Source organism: Carassius gibelio, chromosome A8, assembly GCF_023724105.1.
Source record: "Carassius gibelio isolate Cgi1373 ecotype wild population from Czech Republic chromosome A8, carGib1.2-hapl.c, whole genome shotgun sequence".
Taxonomy (NCBI): domain Eukaryota; kingdom Metazoa; phylum Chordata; class Actinopteri; order Cypriniformes; family Cyprinidae; genus Carassius; species Carassius gibelio.
In genome coordinates, this window is record NC_068378.1 from 13,964,112 (window position 1) to 13,982,189 (window position 18,078).

The window sequence follows — 18,078 nt, forward strand, 5'->3', positions numbered from 1 at the left end:
CAGTATTAAACGTTTGTTCAATGTAATGCAAAAAAGATGAAAACCCAATCAAATGTATTATTGATGTATTAGTCTATCTGCATGTTCACAGTCAGCATGAAATGGAAATTCACAAAATGCATCTTAATTTCTAATTTAATTTCTTACCGAACCTATTGTAAACAAATAATTGTGTATGTGCAATTATTTTATTTCATTATTATTTTAGACCTTGTAATTTTTTATTAAAACGTCATGTCATAACTTTGTCATAACATGTCATAACTTACAGTTGCTGGGTGATTAAATAAAAAATAAAAATACAATAAATAATCTTAATTTTTATAAAGATCACAAAATGGAATGTTTAGACTTTTATGGCCATATATGTGAATTTAATATGTTTGAATGCTTTAAAAGGATCCACAAACACCTTTTGTCTATAAAATTGAGTGATAAGCATAGTCATAATCAAGAGCATTCACATCAACATACCACATGTTTGACTCACTGAACCAATGCTATGCAAAGAGTAAAGTTTAACCCAAATTTTCAATCTTGAAATGACACATTTCATTCTGTGAAATTCACAAGTACCATTTGAGATACAATAACCACCTATAAGTGTACAGTACTGTTTTGGTGCTGCACTGAACAACACATGTATGTATCTGTTGTTAGTAGCATGTGTTCTGCGTGCTCGTGTTTTATCATGCCCTGCATTAGAGGCACAAAGCAGAATGCTGCAGATATGGGTCAAGGGGAAGCTCCGCACCACCCATTACCATAGATATGTATATAACCAGGCCTGTCTGATCCTGTCCTCCAACCACAAATCACCACAGTCAGCCACTGGTGCTGAACTCACCCACCTTCAAAGAACCAGATATTGCCCTTTGTGTCTTCATAGGCAGCGCCTACATTCTCTGGAATGCCCCTCCAGTGTCGAGAGGCCAGGGCAGGGTATCCCGCCTGCAGACGGCCCTCCCTGAGTCGCCAGGCATAGCTGGCCTTGAAGAAGAACAATTCCCCACGGATTACAGACACAGCATCGAAGTCTGTGTGACAAGAGTCAGGCTACAAACAGCGACAGCAAGAGAGGAGATGGGATAACGTAAGAGAGAATAAATGGAATAAACTGATTTAAAATATGTGATGTTTTAGGAATATTTTGGGCTTAATACAATAATAATTATAATACAATACAATTGCAATTTATAACATTAATTATTATCACACACACAAAAAAAACTATGAATTACCTCTGGTTTTCTTAAAAAAATAAAAAAATAAAAAATTGAGACTAAATTGACAAATTACACAATTAAAAAAATATATTGTTAGCATCTTTAGTCTATACAATTGAGTACAGTGAGTATATTACCATTTGCTGTTATAATTTGTAAGAGCTTCACCGTAACCTCGATTGTTTTATTATTATTTATTTTTTTGTGGTAACCAACATTATGGCAATGCTGTTGATGTTGCTGTCGACATTCTTTTAAATGTGTAACTTATTCAATGTTTATGTGTTCAGCGACTCACTGCACTGGTGATAATCTCATTGGTTTCTATAGGGATTTGGACCGCAGCTTTCGGCCGGGGGCCATAGAGGTACTGAATCCCTTTCTTGTCATCCTCACTGAGCTGGAGAGGATAAGAGAAGCTGTAAAATGGGGACATCAAGGCTCCAGGCTCCAGAGAATGCTGTAGACCCAGGACATGACCAAACTCATGTGCTGCCACCTGAAGAAGATCAGTTCCTGTAGAATGACATTTAAGATGAGGCATTTCCACACCAATCTGATTTGGCTTTTATATCTGATCTTAAGGAATGACTGTCATTTTGTTTGTTCTGATGTTTTTGTTCAGACAGGGTCATCAACATCTGGTGCATCTACATCAGTTTCTGTAGAAATGATGCCTGGAGACAGCTGAGAGTAGATGTCATTGACGGAAAACCAGACATCTTGCCTTTGCTCGTGTCTATGGTGACATCTCACCATGAACTCAAAAGGTGCAGCAACCTTACGAAATAACACACACTTTCTATGATGTCATGCATTTGTATGATAAAAAACAGATATTAATCACTTTAATCAGTTTAATCTGTCAAATCCCATATGGATGTCGACTGGGTTTAAGATTGGCGCCAAATACACACAAAAAACTTAGAACGTATCAGAGATCTATCCAAACTTTCCAGGTACTTTAAAAATTAAAAAAATCTATGATACATTCACTGATTCATTCGTCTACAATATGTGTTATCTGTATTTGAGCTTTCCAAGTGATTGGCAGGAAGTGAAGCAGTATGAATATTCTGCAACTTACCAAGTTCATTTCCTACCGTCCAGGACTCATCAAAGTCAAAATGAATGTCTCCCTCTCGATGTGTCCTTGGGAAAAAAGCATGAGCCAAAATCCCACCAGGGCCATCAAAGGGCAAATTATCACCATGCCAGAAACTAATATGGAAAACACACACACACACACACACATATGTATGTATATATACATATAAATATATATACTAACCATTTAATATCTTTGCATCACAGTAGGACTATCACATAAAAAAAAAACAAGTTAAACCACTACATTTCCTATTCATACGTGTGACTTGAACTAAATATTCAGTGTTACCTATTTTCTGCCAGTATTACCATAGCAGAAATAGACTGACATTAAGAGCTATTGGATGTGATATGATACATTTTACATTTGTTCGCTTATTAATTTCTTTAGTTTTATACCTAAAGACATAAATATGAAAATCTGAAATCAGCATATTTCCGTTAAGTAATGTAGACTCTTGTGAGATACACAAGTCCCAGATTTATTTTGCTACATTGTACTGTTCTTTACTATGTTGTATTTTACTTTACTGTTCTTTACTGTCATACTATATTGAAAACTATAGTACTCACTTTATTTGGTAACACTTGTATATGTTAATCAAGGATGACAAATACACCTGTGAATAGGGTATTTCTGAAACAACTATAACTGAGATATGATTTTGCATGGCCCTCAGGTGTCATTATGAAATTCACCAGATCACTATCATATCAGTTTATGAAGATGAACAGGAGCCAGAGACCAAAAGCAAAAATGACTTAAACTGCTTCACTCTGTTACACCTAGGCATACTGAAAGATGTTTTTTTTTTTTTTGTTACCTTGCGAAGTCAATGACGATGTCGGCCTCTTGGTTGATAACCTCAGTAAAGGTGAGGGGCGTGACATCAGTCCAAATCTTGAGAGCTTCCTGTAAAACCCGCCTCACTTTATCCTCACTCACCTGCCATGGGAAACGCTGGATTCTGAACACACAAATACACAGGCAAACACTTAGTTTATCAACAAAACACCCACGATCATGTTTGCCCGAGCATACACGCATTGTGTTACAGACCACCGGTCCTTGCACTGCTGGACCACCAACCTACACAAACCCACATCAGAGACCACCAGTGATTCAGCTTTATTATTCATCACCGTATGCATCTGTCTGGTTAGCATGCCACATGTGCTCTGAATGGTTGTCTTATGAGCATAAAGAAACTGTGGTTTCAGTGGTATTATGTGTAGCTTCATGACCCAGTTCTCTGACAGGAGCAGAGCTCACCCCGCAGGGATCCTGTTACCTCAGACACGTCTACACTTACAATTTAGGCAGGATTAACCTTTTATTATAGTCATTTACATAAAGGTGAGAACTCTTCAAATATTTGAAGATACAATTATCACAAATCCACATAGCTCAAATTAGTAGGAATTTGAGCTGTTTCTACTTGTATCAGAAATTCTTTAGAAATGCACAATTTAATAAAGGAAGCCAAGCTTTATCGAGGTCCCACACATCTGTCTGTGTCAAGGAATGGCTCGATTCAGCCTCTCCAGTTTAGGATTTTTTTGTCCTTGTGAAATGGACCCTTTTCACATTTCCGGGGTTCTCAGAAGCCGAACTCAGAGCTCATCATAGCTGACTAAACTTCTATAGTGGTGAATGGAAACTACAACAAATATACTTTTAGCTTTCCCATTTGCTCTAATTGGAAAGGAAAAAAAATCCACAATAGTGTTGCAATGACTTTCCAAAAAAGGAACAAAATATAGTGAGATTGATTATGATGCTGAGAAGAGAGAACGACGTGAAATTTGCCATCGCTCCCTCAGTTGTTGTGTTAGAAACACTTACACATCAGTGTTAACTAATTATAGTGTTACTGTATGTACATAGTATTAATAATTAAAAAATAAACTCAATGACTTACCTAACACAATAAAAAGGTAGATTTATAATGTTAAGAACTGTAGAAACATGCCATCAAATTCTATGGAAAGGGTCCATCAGGAAAGTCTAAGTTTCCAAATGCTAACTTTAGACTTTAGTTAAATAAATTATTCCATGTTGATTTGGATAAAAACCTTTGCTAAAAGACAAAATGCAAAAGTAAAGATTTATATACTATATATATATATATATATATATATATATATATATATATATATATATATATATATATATATATATATATATATATATATATATATATATATATATATATATATATAAACACGCAAAATTTCCTTAAAAAAATGTAAACATTTCATTTATCTTATAATGCCCCATTCTAATACACAATGCATACCTCTGTACTATTCAGCCATGAAAATATTATACAAAGAACAATGGAGAGCAACAAGACCTCAGAAAGAAAAGTGAGTATCCTACATCTTCAACCGGATACATCCACACTGTGCTGCCTGTGAATAGATTCCTGTACAAATGTGGCTGATTGCAACCCTTTTCTTCCTCAATCGTCAGACTATAATGTCTCTGCATTCCTCCACATAAACTGACTGCTGTAAGCATTATCAGAACAGAGATAGAAAGTGCTATCAGCACACAAACATTATTGTTTATCCAGATATTGAATAAGGCTAAAAATGACCCTTTTGTTACGATGAAAACAGACTGAAAAGATCTGGAACTTGTTTTAATAAACAAAACAAAAAAAGGATACTGTTAAAGAACTTACATAATAATAATAATAAAAATAGGTGTAGTTATTATAATAATAAATATATAATATAACAGATAATAAAAACTATTATTTTATATTTTTTTCATAATATTGATAATAATAGTAATTATTATTATTAATTAATTTTATTCATTAAGGAATAAAAGCAATTTGTCATAGTGTCAGCAGTTGTTTATAATATACAATTCCAAGATTATTATAAAGATAAATTATTATTATTATTGTAGTTCCTGTTGTTATTATTAAATAATTAAAATCAACCATTGTAATAAGACAGTTTCTGTTACTTGGTGCACATGGAATACCATGAAGTACGAAGTTACACAGTTGATTTATAAGCTAATAATAATTCTATCTTATTATATAATTATATCAAACCTGGAAAAAAACGTGGATTTGGGGAGAAAAACGAGATTCTATTGAATTATTCAGAAGCTATATTGAGAACTTAATCAGGTGAACATGCAGTAATTTCAGTCTTTTTGAGTGGAACTTCCCCTCTCTAGCACCTCTCATTATTAAAAATGCAGTAGGCTTACTAGAATTTTTTATTTTTTTGTATATATTACTTTGAATTATAATGATATGATCTTGATTTCCTTATACACCTTACTTGTAAGTGAGGTCCGTTTTTGGCCAGCGTCCTCCAGAAATCACAAAGCGTTTCTGTCTGGGGTGTCTGCTGAGATGCACCTCTCTCTGGTCAGGGTAGTCTGGGACGCCACAGCGCAGTGGACCTGCGCCCCCGGGGCTGTTCCTGAGCTGGGTGTTGAGCTGTGGCTCATCTTTTAGCCATGCTTGAGGTTTGAGGATGTCCTGAGTGTGGGAGACCCTGTCTCTCCTCTTTTCAGAGAGGGATTGAGGAATCTGTGATAAACCCTGGGATGGAAAGAAGGAATGAACTGAATGGAAACTACCCATGCTAATATTGTATGTAAAGCTAGTTAGTTAGTTTTCATCACCACACCATAATGCAGACTAAAAGCATGTTTCTCCACTAAAAGTTGTGTTTTAAAGAAATCAATTTTGAACAATTTTGTGGTATTCCCCCATGGGAACACCCAAAATAAGAGGAAATGTTTCTTTAGTAGCAAACCAGTATATCGCAATGATTTCTGAAGGATCATGTGACACTGAAGACTTGAGTAATGATGCTGAAAATCAGCTTTGCCATCACTGGAATAAATAGAGATTAAAATACATTAAAACAGAAAATAGTTGTTTTAAATTGTAATAATATTTCAAAATATTATTGTTTTTTGTTTGTTTTTAAATAAATGAAGACTTGGTGAGCATTATTAAAAATCAATCCTAAATGACTCCTAAAATGTAAACAGTAGTTTATTGTATATTAAGTATATAAGTATATTTCCATAAAATGCTCGACATATTTATTTAAGTCTATTTATCTAAAATATGATACTGACATAATGAAAAATCATACTGAACCTGTTTGGCAAGGCCACAGTTTATGATAATAAACCTCTTGCATGTTAATGAACATTAAATAAAAACAAACAAGCCAAACCACCCTAATCTGATACAAGACGCAAAATCATGTTCTTTCCTGGTTGATACTGTTTACTTACTGTGGGATATGATTGCGGATGGACTGCTTAGTGTCTCTAAACATTCTTTGGAGGAAATGGATGTTCATTAACATGGGCGTTAAAAACGGAGAGAAATGCAGTGGGCAGCACTGGGGCGTTTTCAGACAGAATTCTGAGCATTTATAGATGCTTTAAACTTCAGGATGTTCCAGCTTTCATTTACATTGCTCACCTTTTTCCCATTTACAGAAAAAAAAAATCATAAATACTTAATTGACATGAAATCAACATTTACCTCAAAAAGCTACATATGTTACGATTTGAAGAATTTACAATGAGTTCTATATTGTGATATTCAAATATGTATGTTGTCTTCATGTCTTTCTTTGGACTAAGAGGAAAAACACATTTCTGCCCAGGTGCCCCCCTTTTTTGACTGGTTTACTGAATATTATAAAATGTTTAGGACTTTTGCAAAGAAACAGCAAACAGGCTAAATGTTTTCCCCTCGGTGACCCCGTGTCTCTCTCTTAGGGATGGAGGCACGGAGGTGACTCCTCATGCGTGAGGCAGGGCTGTTATATTAGAGACAATGCCCAGCAGGAACTGTGGAATGTGCCCTTGTCTCTGAGCGAGACTTTCTACCAGCATGCTGATTTCAAACATGTGCATATAGACAGTTGTGGTTCATTTTCAATACCATTTTCATCATTTATTGACTTTAAAATTCTACGTTTAACATTACAGTATATTATCCAATGTAAAAGTGGTTTTACAGATAAATCATTAATTTAAAAATTATTATGTTTTTAGGGCGTTGCACCACATTATATTTTAATCTCCATTCACCTGGAGTCCTGGACTCACAAAGATACATAGCTATTGACCAAGAAGGCATCATTTCCAGGTTTATGGGGTTTTGTTCCTGCATGATTCCACTTGTTTGTGCCACATTACTTAGATTTAGTGTTTTAAATAGGATTTAGTATTCTAAAATGCTAGATTTGAAATGACCTATGAGTGGGCGAGATCTAGCATTACCCTGGAATAACACACACACATTCCACATCTGGCACACACAAAGATGAAGTGCTTTCTGCATTGTTCATACAATGCCAGTTTCAAGAACTCAGGTTCAAAGCGTATATGTGTTTGTCCCACTTCTCAAAAATGCAGGGCAAGTTAGAACACATTTAACTATATTATGCAGGGGGAGAATGAAGTCAACACAATAGGTTGCTATTTTATATGTGTGTTTGTGTGTGTGTGTAATAATTAATAGCATTGCCCAAGGTATCTTGATTTTCTTCCAAAACACAATCCCCAACGTTTAAGCCGTTTATTTCATTAAATGTCTGAGGAGATTAAAGCATCAAAATGTCATTTTAAATATACACAATGGAAATCAAGGTTGCAGTATGCACTGATAAAAAGCCTAGAGGTAGTGGCATAATGTGGAAAGGAATGCTATGGGTGTTTTTTTTTTTTATGCAAAGATCAGAGTGAATTTTTATATAGGTGTGAAAACATAACTGTCCACTGTCATCAACACAGTTTAATTGAACAGTCTGACCCTAAAGCTACTGAAAATACCTTTTTAGAGTGGGATCAAAATTCTGGGTCAGTGCTTAATAGGTTCACAGACAGGGAGAGAAGAAACTTGTCTCAGTGAGTTTGAAAGCTCGCCAGCTTTCTGATTCATTTTTTAAATGCTGGAAAATTCTGAGTCAGCGTTTTGCCTGTAGTTTGACATAATTTATGTTTCAGATAAGCCCCCCAGACAAAGCAAAGATATAAATGCTGCTGTCTCCTTTCATATAGTCGAATTTGCCAGTGTAGGTCTGTGCTTAAGCCTCACTCCCATACAACACTGCCTGTCTTGGCCTAGAGCTCCCATGTCTCTGGAGCTCCTGTGTTAACACATGCTTTCAGCTCCCACTCCTGATAAGAGTGCATCTGAGAGCCATGTTCACCCCTATGTGCTGTTCTCCAGAACTCTGTCCTACAGTAAAAACACCAGCAGAGATCCAGATTCACTGAGATCAGGCTAATGATATGACCTGTTCCAAAACAGCGCCCTTTGTTTAGCAAGATTGACAAGAAAGAGCGATATTGTGTGAATATGCTTCTATTATGTTATGTTATGTCAGGTGCTCGTGTTACATAATGGATAACTTTTTTTTTAGGGGGGGGGGGGGGGATTTTTGTCATTGCTTTCAACAAACTCAACAAGCCACTTTCAGAAGCAAAACAGTGATTTAAAGCAACACTTTCACCTATCTCACTGTCTCAAGTCCCTCACTGTTACCTTGATTTATGCTTTTTAAAAAGAAAGCAAGGAACAAGTTGATTTAAAAAAAATATATATATATATAATCATCTTTGTCACAAATGCTGTTAATTGAGTTGAACTTGTACTGAACACCTGTTTGGAAACAATAATTCTTTTTTTCTCAGATTAAGTGACTATTACGGAAATTACACACATCACCTTTAAGAAACAAACATCTAAATCATAACTCATAAAGAAAGATTGTTTCAGGACCAACTGAGTAAAGGTCTCTATAAAATGATAAACTATAGTACTTGAAGTAAATGGATCATGCATGTTGAAATATTGTTTGATTTAGTATGATAATTGTTGACCCCTCCTGTTCCACATTTATCAAAAGTCCTAAATGAGTCTTTCGCGCCCTTAAAAATAAAATAGGTAGAGTGCAGGATCAAAGATCTGGGTCACTGTGCAACCTGGTTTATAGATATCAAACAGGGCGAGAAAAAAAGAAAAGCTAATCCTTACACCACCATGTTGCACCAGCGTAACACAATATTTCATGACAAGATAAATTATGCTTTAAAGGATTACCATTTGAACAAATATTCACAGGTAAATCCCCTCGAATCTGCAGCTGACTTGGGAGTGATGAGTGGTCCAATGCAAGACTAAAGGAGACTTTCCTGTAAGCTCTCAGTGATAAGCTCCCAGATACAGTGTATGCACCAGTGCTCATGTTAAACTTTATCCCCAGCTGCTCAAGACCTCTATCTACCAGCAGTAGGAAATGTTTCAAGTTTGGATCATTGCTTGAAGGATTTTGGCACCTGGCTTATTCACATAAACCAATTTTTTTTCCCGCTCACACACACACACACATATTCCTGCTCTGACACATCCAGGAAACCATGAAACTGATCATGCTTTGCTTGAATGACCCTGTCAAAATCATAGCAGGGGCATTTTCCAGTCAGTTTAGGTGAGTGAATCCTCTGATCCGATAACCTTGAACTACTAGGCTATAAAACACAATCATGTTTTTGGAAATGCTGTTTGGGGTGCAGGTGAATTCACTCATACTTCAAAGTTCATAAACATCCAATCTTAAAGCTACTATATGTAAGGTTTGCGAAAGTCATTAAAGAATTACCCATCTTTTCCTCAAAATAAATAAAAAAGTATATATCCAAAGGAAAAAATCCATAAGTACTTCAAAGAGAACATCTCATGATTACTAAACAGATAAACATCTGTTATGTTTCTGTATCTTAAGCACTTACATTTGTTTATTTTGATAATATATAGGCTAGCCAAATTATGTTTTTCTTAGTGAAGTTTTATTAAAACTCAGTATTATAAAAGTTACACCAAATTACAGCTGACAAATTTGTTTAACAAAAAGAAAAGCCGATATTACATAAGAACCTATAGACCCAATAAAACTGCTCAGCACAGTCCCACTACAGGAGTATATTAACAATAGTCTTTATTTCCTTTATTTCTTTATTTAAATATTTTTCTTCATTTTGTTGTTTTTATATACTGACACCTTTGACACCAATGACAACTTTTATGTTTTTTTTTTTTTATGCTTCTTGTGTTCAGGCATTCAATCTCAACTAAAGTTAATTGAAAATGACTTGCCTTAAGTGGTGTACATATTTAAGCTACATATATTAACCTCAAATAAACTGTATAAATGAGTAGAGTCTCCTCATTCGCCCGTGTTTTCTGCTCCCAGTGACTGGGTCAAATACTGTGAGAGTGAGACGGATGTGATTGTCACGGTCTACAGACATCATATTCTATGCTCTTTTAGCAGGGGACGTGCCTGGGAGCAAGGGGCCAAGATAATCGTAACAGGAAAACGAGTGCACGGTTTCTGTCAGGAGACTATCAAATTCCCTGAATTCTCTCTAAAGTAGGCTATATGCATCCGTGTGTGTGTGAGAGAGAGTGAGGGAGTGTGTGTCCCTCCAGATGGCACAGAAAAGACCAACTTGCCCATGCCTGCACAATCCCTCACTCTTTTGTCATCGGTGAGAGAACAAACGGACAACATTATATTTAAGTTTTACACCTGAGTCATAATAAACACAACACTAAATTTCATTCTACAGTTTTAGGAATGTGATGACAGGTTGATTAGGTAATTTTAACAATCAAACAAACACTTCCAATTTAGGGCATAAACAGAAACCCATAAAGAAAACTGTAAGCCTGTTGAGTCTACTTTAAATTGAAAATGCTCTTTTATCAAGAGCATTTAATGGCAGTTAAATAGTTAAATGAGATGAAATCGCTCTCATAAGCATCACTTACTTAATCTGAATCACAAAAAAAGATGAAACTGACAGGTTCTGGCTTGTAAATGTAGAAGCTGCAGACGCCGTTTTACGATTTTTAATTATAGCAATAATTGTAACAAGCCAAAACTTAGCAAATTTTTGCTTTTGTTCAAGCTGAGCTATTTGTATTTCGCCATGCACTATGAAAGTAAAATAAAATGTATTTGTTTAACGTACATTTAAAATAACCACTTACTAAACAGCAGCGTACCGTGCCGTAATGCATTAAATGTGTGCATTAATAAACTCACCTGAGGCTCTTTGTGATTCACGAGTCCTCGTCTCTCATGCAAAGGCTTGCATCTCACGGTCAGGAGCACATGCAGAGCGAAAGCGCCTGACAGAAGCCCGGAGACCCGCATCCTCCTCCTGTATCCTCGAGCACCGCTGCTGAAGTAGAAGTTCCTGAGAAGGTTGCTGCTGGAGCTCGTGCGATGACTGTGGACGACTGCTGCTGCAGATGCAGCGGACACCTATTTATATGCAACGATTTCTTTGTTCTCTTTCCTCCGGTTGGTGTGTGTTTTTTTTTTTTTCTTATGGGCCGGAGTGACATTATTGCATAGTCTCACCACGTGACTTTGAACTTTTTTGCCTCTGTGAGCGAATCAACTGCTCTCTATGGGAAACTCGTTATAAAATACAGCCTAGCCTAGTGTGTAGAAAAACTCTAACCCAGAGTGTAGAAAAAAGACCTAATTTTGTGAGATTTGGACAATATTCAAATATAATTTCCAACTGGCCTTATTGATTACCTAATTTGCATGTTCTATTCATTTTTTTTACATTTTAGATACAGCCTTATAGCCTATAAGCTATTAAGCTATAGATGTAGGCTAGAGTTATAAAGATTTATGTAATAAGATTTACATTTAGATTTAGGCTATATCAAAGATTATGTTTGGGTTGGCAAACCCTAAATATCACAAGCAAGAATGCTGAATAGTTTCAGGTAATCATGACAGAATAACAGCACGATTGAGAGTATGATTTAATAAAGGCTAGTAAAGAGGTGAGGGGTCAGTGGCAAATCAAACTGTCAGAAATGTAAAAAATTTAATAAAAAATAAAACCATGCTAAGATTCCGCGTGTGGCGTTCTTAAGGCTGAAAACTTTTTTATAAAATCACATTTATTACTTTATTGCAGAGCGAGCAGAGAAACACTTGTAAGCTGCACTTTTATCCCCTACTTTCATTTTAATGAGTCAGTTCTTCCTAAACAGTGCATAGAAATAGCTTTTAGAAAGTTCATTCTTAATGGGATATTCACCTTCAGTTGCTGTTCCCCACTGACTTAAATGAGAAGAAGAAAAAACACTATGCAGAAGGTGAACTGTCCCTTTAAATGGCTGAATCCAAAATGGTTTACTTTTTGAATAGGTAGCTATTTCATTTGAATAAATAATTAGTGACAGTTAAAAATGTAGAGTTTACAGTATAAATGTGTGTAGTATGAATGTAATGCGAATGTGCTATATTCGTCATGCTGTCATTGTCATTTAACCAGCATCACTTTACTGTCATTAAACAAATCCTCTACTGTGGCCTCATGGGATATTAAAGTCAATGTCCATCAGATGCGCAAATTCAGAATCTTGCCCCAAATAGTAGGTCATGACTTTTCAACCAACTGTTTTATGAGTACTGTGAATAAGGACATACTACTATTTTCATTGCTTTTATGTTATTAAAAACTTTCATTCCGTAATCCATTTGGTTTTACATTAACTTGTGGTCAGATTTTGATCAGATGAGGTAATGGGATGCAAGTTTTGCATTTTTGGGCTTCCTGTTTTCTCTCCAACTCATTTGGGGAAATTCTCCACTATGAGCTCATCCGCATATGCAGCTGACCTACTAAAGAGTAGTATTTGATTTTGGATACAGGCTATTATACTTGTAAAGTCAGATTCATTCTAGTATATTGGTTCATTCAGATGGTTTTTAGTAAATAAGCAAATCACAAAAAACATTTATCAATTAGATTCCTAATAATTTTCTCTTTTTTTTTTATGGAAAAAAATGGTTCAAACTCCACTCTGCTCCCCAAACACGGGAAACCCTTCAAATGATAATAGAGACAAGGCTTTCATACTTTTCATAATCTGCTTGCATTCATAATTTTTTGAAACATCATTTTACATTCAACGCACCATTGAAGTATACTGTAAAATCACATCATTCATGACTACTATCCACCAAAAAAGAATTAAGATCTCGTTTTAGTTTTCATGATAAAAAGAAACTCAGGCTTTTTGTACTCTATTTATAGAAGTGTTGAAAAGACCACAGATCTTTGCATATCCTACATATGGTCAGTGTCTGTAATGACTAACATGCCACAAAAAACAATCAAGAGGTTGCAATTCAATAATCACAAATATGAGGAACATTTTCAGTTAGTCTTTTAAATCATTCATTACAGATTAATGGGTTACATTATGAAAAGTGCTTGTGTATGTCTAAGTTAATGTTTGAATTGCCTTTTTAACTTTGTATGGGAGTGTACCAAATATGCAGGTGCAGGAGAGCACAAAAAAACTAATGAGGCTTTATTTACTTTTAATGCCCCACCAATGAGCCTCAGATGTTGTTTTTCCCTCCCCTGCTAAGCCTCTTGGACTAAGGGCTCATAGCTTTGTCACTGCGTCAACCAACAGTGCTTATTTAAGCAGAACATTGTTATCTTTGTTAAAGAAAGCTGGAAAACATATTCATTACTCATATACCCACATGATGCAGTTCATCCTAAACACGCACATAGATACATGATATGGTTATTTTACGTGCAAAGGTCATAGGTCTATATAGTTGGTTAACCCAAGGAAAGTTCACCTGCATAGATAGGGATGAGCTCATAGTGGAGAATTTCCCCAGATGAGATGGAGAGGAAAACAGGAAGCCCAGATAGTCACAACTTGCATCCCATTACCTCGCCTGATCCAAATCTGACCTCAAGGTAATGTTAAACCACAGGATCATGGGATGGACGTTTTATTATTATTATTATTATTACTATTATTATTATTATTATTATTATTATTATTATTATTATTATTATTTAGACTATGAGAACAATTTAAGGTTCACTGAAGTTAATGCACTGTAATTAAATTTGAATTCTCATTAGATCGCAAATTTATATAAAGATAGCAAATTATTTCAAAGCAGTGTTGTGTCACCTGCTATTCCTTTTCTCCTTTTCCAAATGATATCAAACAAAAATACCAATCCTTAAAAAGGCATATCAAATTTGCGGTTTTCTTTGGGTTTTGTTAGAAAATACATCTAATCTAGCATATGTATGCATGTCTCTCAGAGCAATAAAAAAGTGAATACTAGTTAATACTGTCTTTCATTTATAGTAGAGAACATGGAGAAACAATCTCAGCAAGACTTTTGCTTCTTATCTGTTCTAATCTGTTATCACGTGCCTCTTTAAATTCAAACCAGACTATAAGTGAAGTCTTGCTGGGAGCCTCAGCAGGAAAAATCCACTGCCTCACCAGAACCATTATATTAATTCCTCCAAACCACAAGCATTCTTTGTTTACTTCTCTTTTGAGTTTGAAGGGGCTCTGGTGATTTATCATACACTTAAACACAGAACACAAAGAAGAGTTAATATGGTAATTGTATTTGAGAATTGGGTCTGTGATTTTGCTAAGAATAAATCAATGCAGTGTAATATGGTGTAAAGGTGTGTCAGTATATTATTATGCATCACTATTATTATGCATCAAGAATCTCTGTTGTTCTTTCTGTGAAATATAACACAAAACCAACAAGAAACCACCATTTTAAAATCCAAACTATGCACTCTCACCCTGACATTACTGAGAAGGTCAACTCCAAAGCACATCTGAATGACCTTTGAGTAAGTAAGACGGGGCAAATGAGGAGAGGAAGTGTAAATTCTCATGTATCTCCATAATGGTTTTAGGAAGTTTAGGAAGCTTGGATTTGATTATCAGTCCAGAGCAATTTATGTGATGCAATGTTTATCTGATCATGACAATCCCCTGGTTCCCCTTATTTGAAATTGGGCCCTTTTGATGCTATAACTTAACGACTTTCCATGTAAATAAACTAAAAGATCATTATATCTTTCTCTCCGAAAGAAGGTCATACAAGTTTGTAATGACATGAAGGTGAGTAAATTCATTAAAATTTTTGAATGAATTATACCTTTAATTTATTGGATATACCACTCACTCACTGCTTTGCTCCAAAAGGTGCTGCTATACTGACTTATGAATACACTTTTCCTTTGTTAAAAAGTGTTCTTACGCCATCATGTGGCAGAATTCTTCAATTAAAACTTTCTGACATTTCATTATCAGTCACATGGCATTTCAAACCTGGAATGTTTTATAAATATATCTAAAGTAAAAAAAAAAAACAAAAAAAAAAAACATCTGGCCTAAAACAGACAAATCAAAATTTTATGTTATTCCAACATTTCAAATTTTCTATTTTTGTAAAGCTGTTTTTGATGCTGGAAAGATGCCTCTAACATAAGAAGCCTAAAAGTGTTGCATATGCATTTAAATCTGCATTGCTGAAATAAGGCTAAAGTATAATAGGAGAAAATGCATGCACTGCAGTGTAAAAAAGATGATTGAAGAAGGCCATTACTGAAAACAGGAAATACATTTAAACAGCAGGTTTTGCATATACAATTGTGTCTTATTCTGATTTTCAGGTATATAACAATGCTCTTAAAACATGGTAAATGCAAATTAATTGATGACTAATATTTTTAATGATTAGGAATTAACTAAAGAAACTGCACAAATGATTTAGGAAGATTCACGGATGGGGTGAATGTGAGTGGACTGTAGCATATTACAGCAAGCTTTCATTGAGTTATCCATTACATTTGGGGGGGAAAGTAGACATACTAGCAATATTTGAAGCTTCTACGTTTCTTTGCAATGTGTGATCTCTCTCGCTCTCTTCCCTTCACGATATCTCAGACAAGACAAGTTTTTCTCAGCTCTTACCTTTTGTGTTTGATCATAACATCAATAATAGCACAGAATTAGATAAACGAAGCCGACAGCCACAAACCTAGTTTTATGTGTCGCAATAACACTGTACTACTGACCTCTGGAGGTTAGAGCATTTAGGGTGAGATGTTTGGCGAATAGCTCATCTTGGACACTTGCCCTCCAAAATCTCGATTTGCATTCCCAGCCATGCCGCTCCGTCTTCCTGTTTGCCAAGATACATAAAATTCCCTTTGAATTCAAAGCCGTGGATTTATCAGCAGGTGCTTTTTTTAAAATGAGCTGTTTTATGAAATTGTGCAATGTAATCTTGGTAGCCTGCAGCTGTAACCGTATTTATTTTTTTCACTCTAATGCAATTTGAATATTTTATTATGTTTTGCTTTGGTTTCAGTGAACAAGTTTCGTATTTTCTGCATTAATTAAGCATCTATTCCCCCCTCTCTGTGCTCAAAGGTGAACAATTTGGAGATGAATTTGGCAAGGTCAGCATCTTAAGGAAAGTTCCTGTTCTCAAAGATGGAGATTTTATTCTAACAGAGAAGTATGTTGCTAACCTGATTTATATTTGAAACATTGTTAGACTAAGTAATAATGTATACTTTAGTATAGCAATATTGCAGTACTTGGCAGCAAAACATCACATTCCTGACTGCTGGTATCCAGCTGAGCTGCAGAAGCATGCACGAGTCGACAAGTTTCTCTCCTGGCAGCACACGAACATAAGAACTCATGGGTCTTCTGGTTCAAGGTAAGAGTCAAAATGAAACAGATCACTTGTGTTTGTGTGCACGGAGTATACTGTGATTATTTAGGGGGTCTTGCCTGCAGTCACAAGGGTCCAGTGCCCAAGGAGAAGATGGATGCTGCTGTGGAGGACCTCAACATGTCTCTGAAGAGGTTTTTGCAAAGCAGGCAAAACCTTTATAATTGGAGATCAAATATCTGTGGCTGATCTTGTAACCATTGTGGAGATGATGCAAGCACAAATTGCACATTGGTTTTCCTAGACCAAGTGCTTGACTGAAACATGACATATTTACCAATTCTGTTTGTTTGTTTTAAAGCCGGTCGGTACAGGTGTAGATTTGTTTCAAAGCAAACCTGTTCTGAGTGCCTGGAGAGACAGAGTGAAGAAGGAGATCGCTGTGGAAGTCTTTGATGAAGCGCACAAGGTTATCATGAATGTTTATACTGCAGATTGCCATAAACCTTTGAGAACAAGGGTTTGCCAGAGTTTCTCAAGCTAAGGATACAGAAAATGTTTAACTGAGTCTGTTTGCATCGTCTAATAGTCTAATTTTATGTTTAAACTTTCTTCTTTCATCAAGTTACTGTGTAGTAATATGGTAGACTACATTCAACTTTGATCAGAAAGTATTAAAGTAGTGAAATCACTGTATTCGAAATAAAAATGTTATAATAAAATTATGCCTAAGCAAATTTGTACAATTTGCAGTGTATTCATATATTATGTTGTGTGTTTCCTTGAATGGTGAAATACCAAAGTCTCAAAAACTGCTTGCCAGAATCACATTTAAATAACACATTTCAAATCAGCAAAAAAATTTAACATGAACTGTCCCATAAATTTCGTTCCTTATGCTCAAATAGCATTAAAAAGAAAGCTTAGGCTGGTAAAGCCAATGCTCATATCCAATTGCAGTATGTATGAAATGAGTAATATGAGTGAAAAATCTTTATATATTTGCCATTCTCGGTTGTTCATAAACAGAATTCATATGATTAATCCGTAAAAATTGTATTGATATTTTTGACAATTCAGTAAAATAGATGACTACATGTCTGTCTACATTTACCTCACCAAGACAAAAATAAAAATTTCACTAACCCATAAA

At 35.3% G+C, this 18,078-nt stretch overlaps 1 protein-coding gene and 1 pseudogene across 1 annotated transcript in view; one reads left to right on the forward strand and one right to left on the reverse strand.

The window, feature by feature from the left end:
- The window catches only part of LOC128018521 (stromelysin-3), a 14,213-nt gene extending 2,489 nt beyond the window's left edge, over window positions 1–11,724 (reverse strand). Inside the window, exons 1-6 of the mRNA XM_052604080.1 lie at window positions 11,457–11,724; window positions 5,646–5,911; window positions 3,161–3,304; window positions 2,314–2,447; window positions 1,525–1,742; window positions 852–1,056 (exon numbers count right to left, since the gene is read on the reverse strand). Of these exons, the coding sequence (XP_052460040.1) occupies window positions 852–1,056; window positions 1,525–1,742; window positions 2,314–2,447; window positions 3,161–3,304; window positions 5,646–5,911; window positions 11,457–11,567 (1,078 nt within the window). The 5' untranslated portion in view covers window positions 11,568–11,724. The remainder of the gene's footprint in view (window positions 1–851; window positions 1,057–1,524; window positions 1,743–2,313; window positions 2,448–3,160; window positions 3,305–5,645; window positions 5,912–11,456) is intronic.
- Window positions 11,725–14,089: 2,365 nt separating this feature from the next.
- LOC128018129 (glutathione S-transferase theta-1-like) lies at window positions 14,090–17,584 on the forward strand (annotated as a pseudogene).
- The last annotated feature ends 494 nt before the right edge of the window (window positions 17,585–18,078 follow it).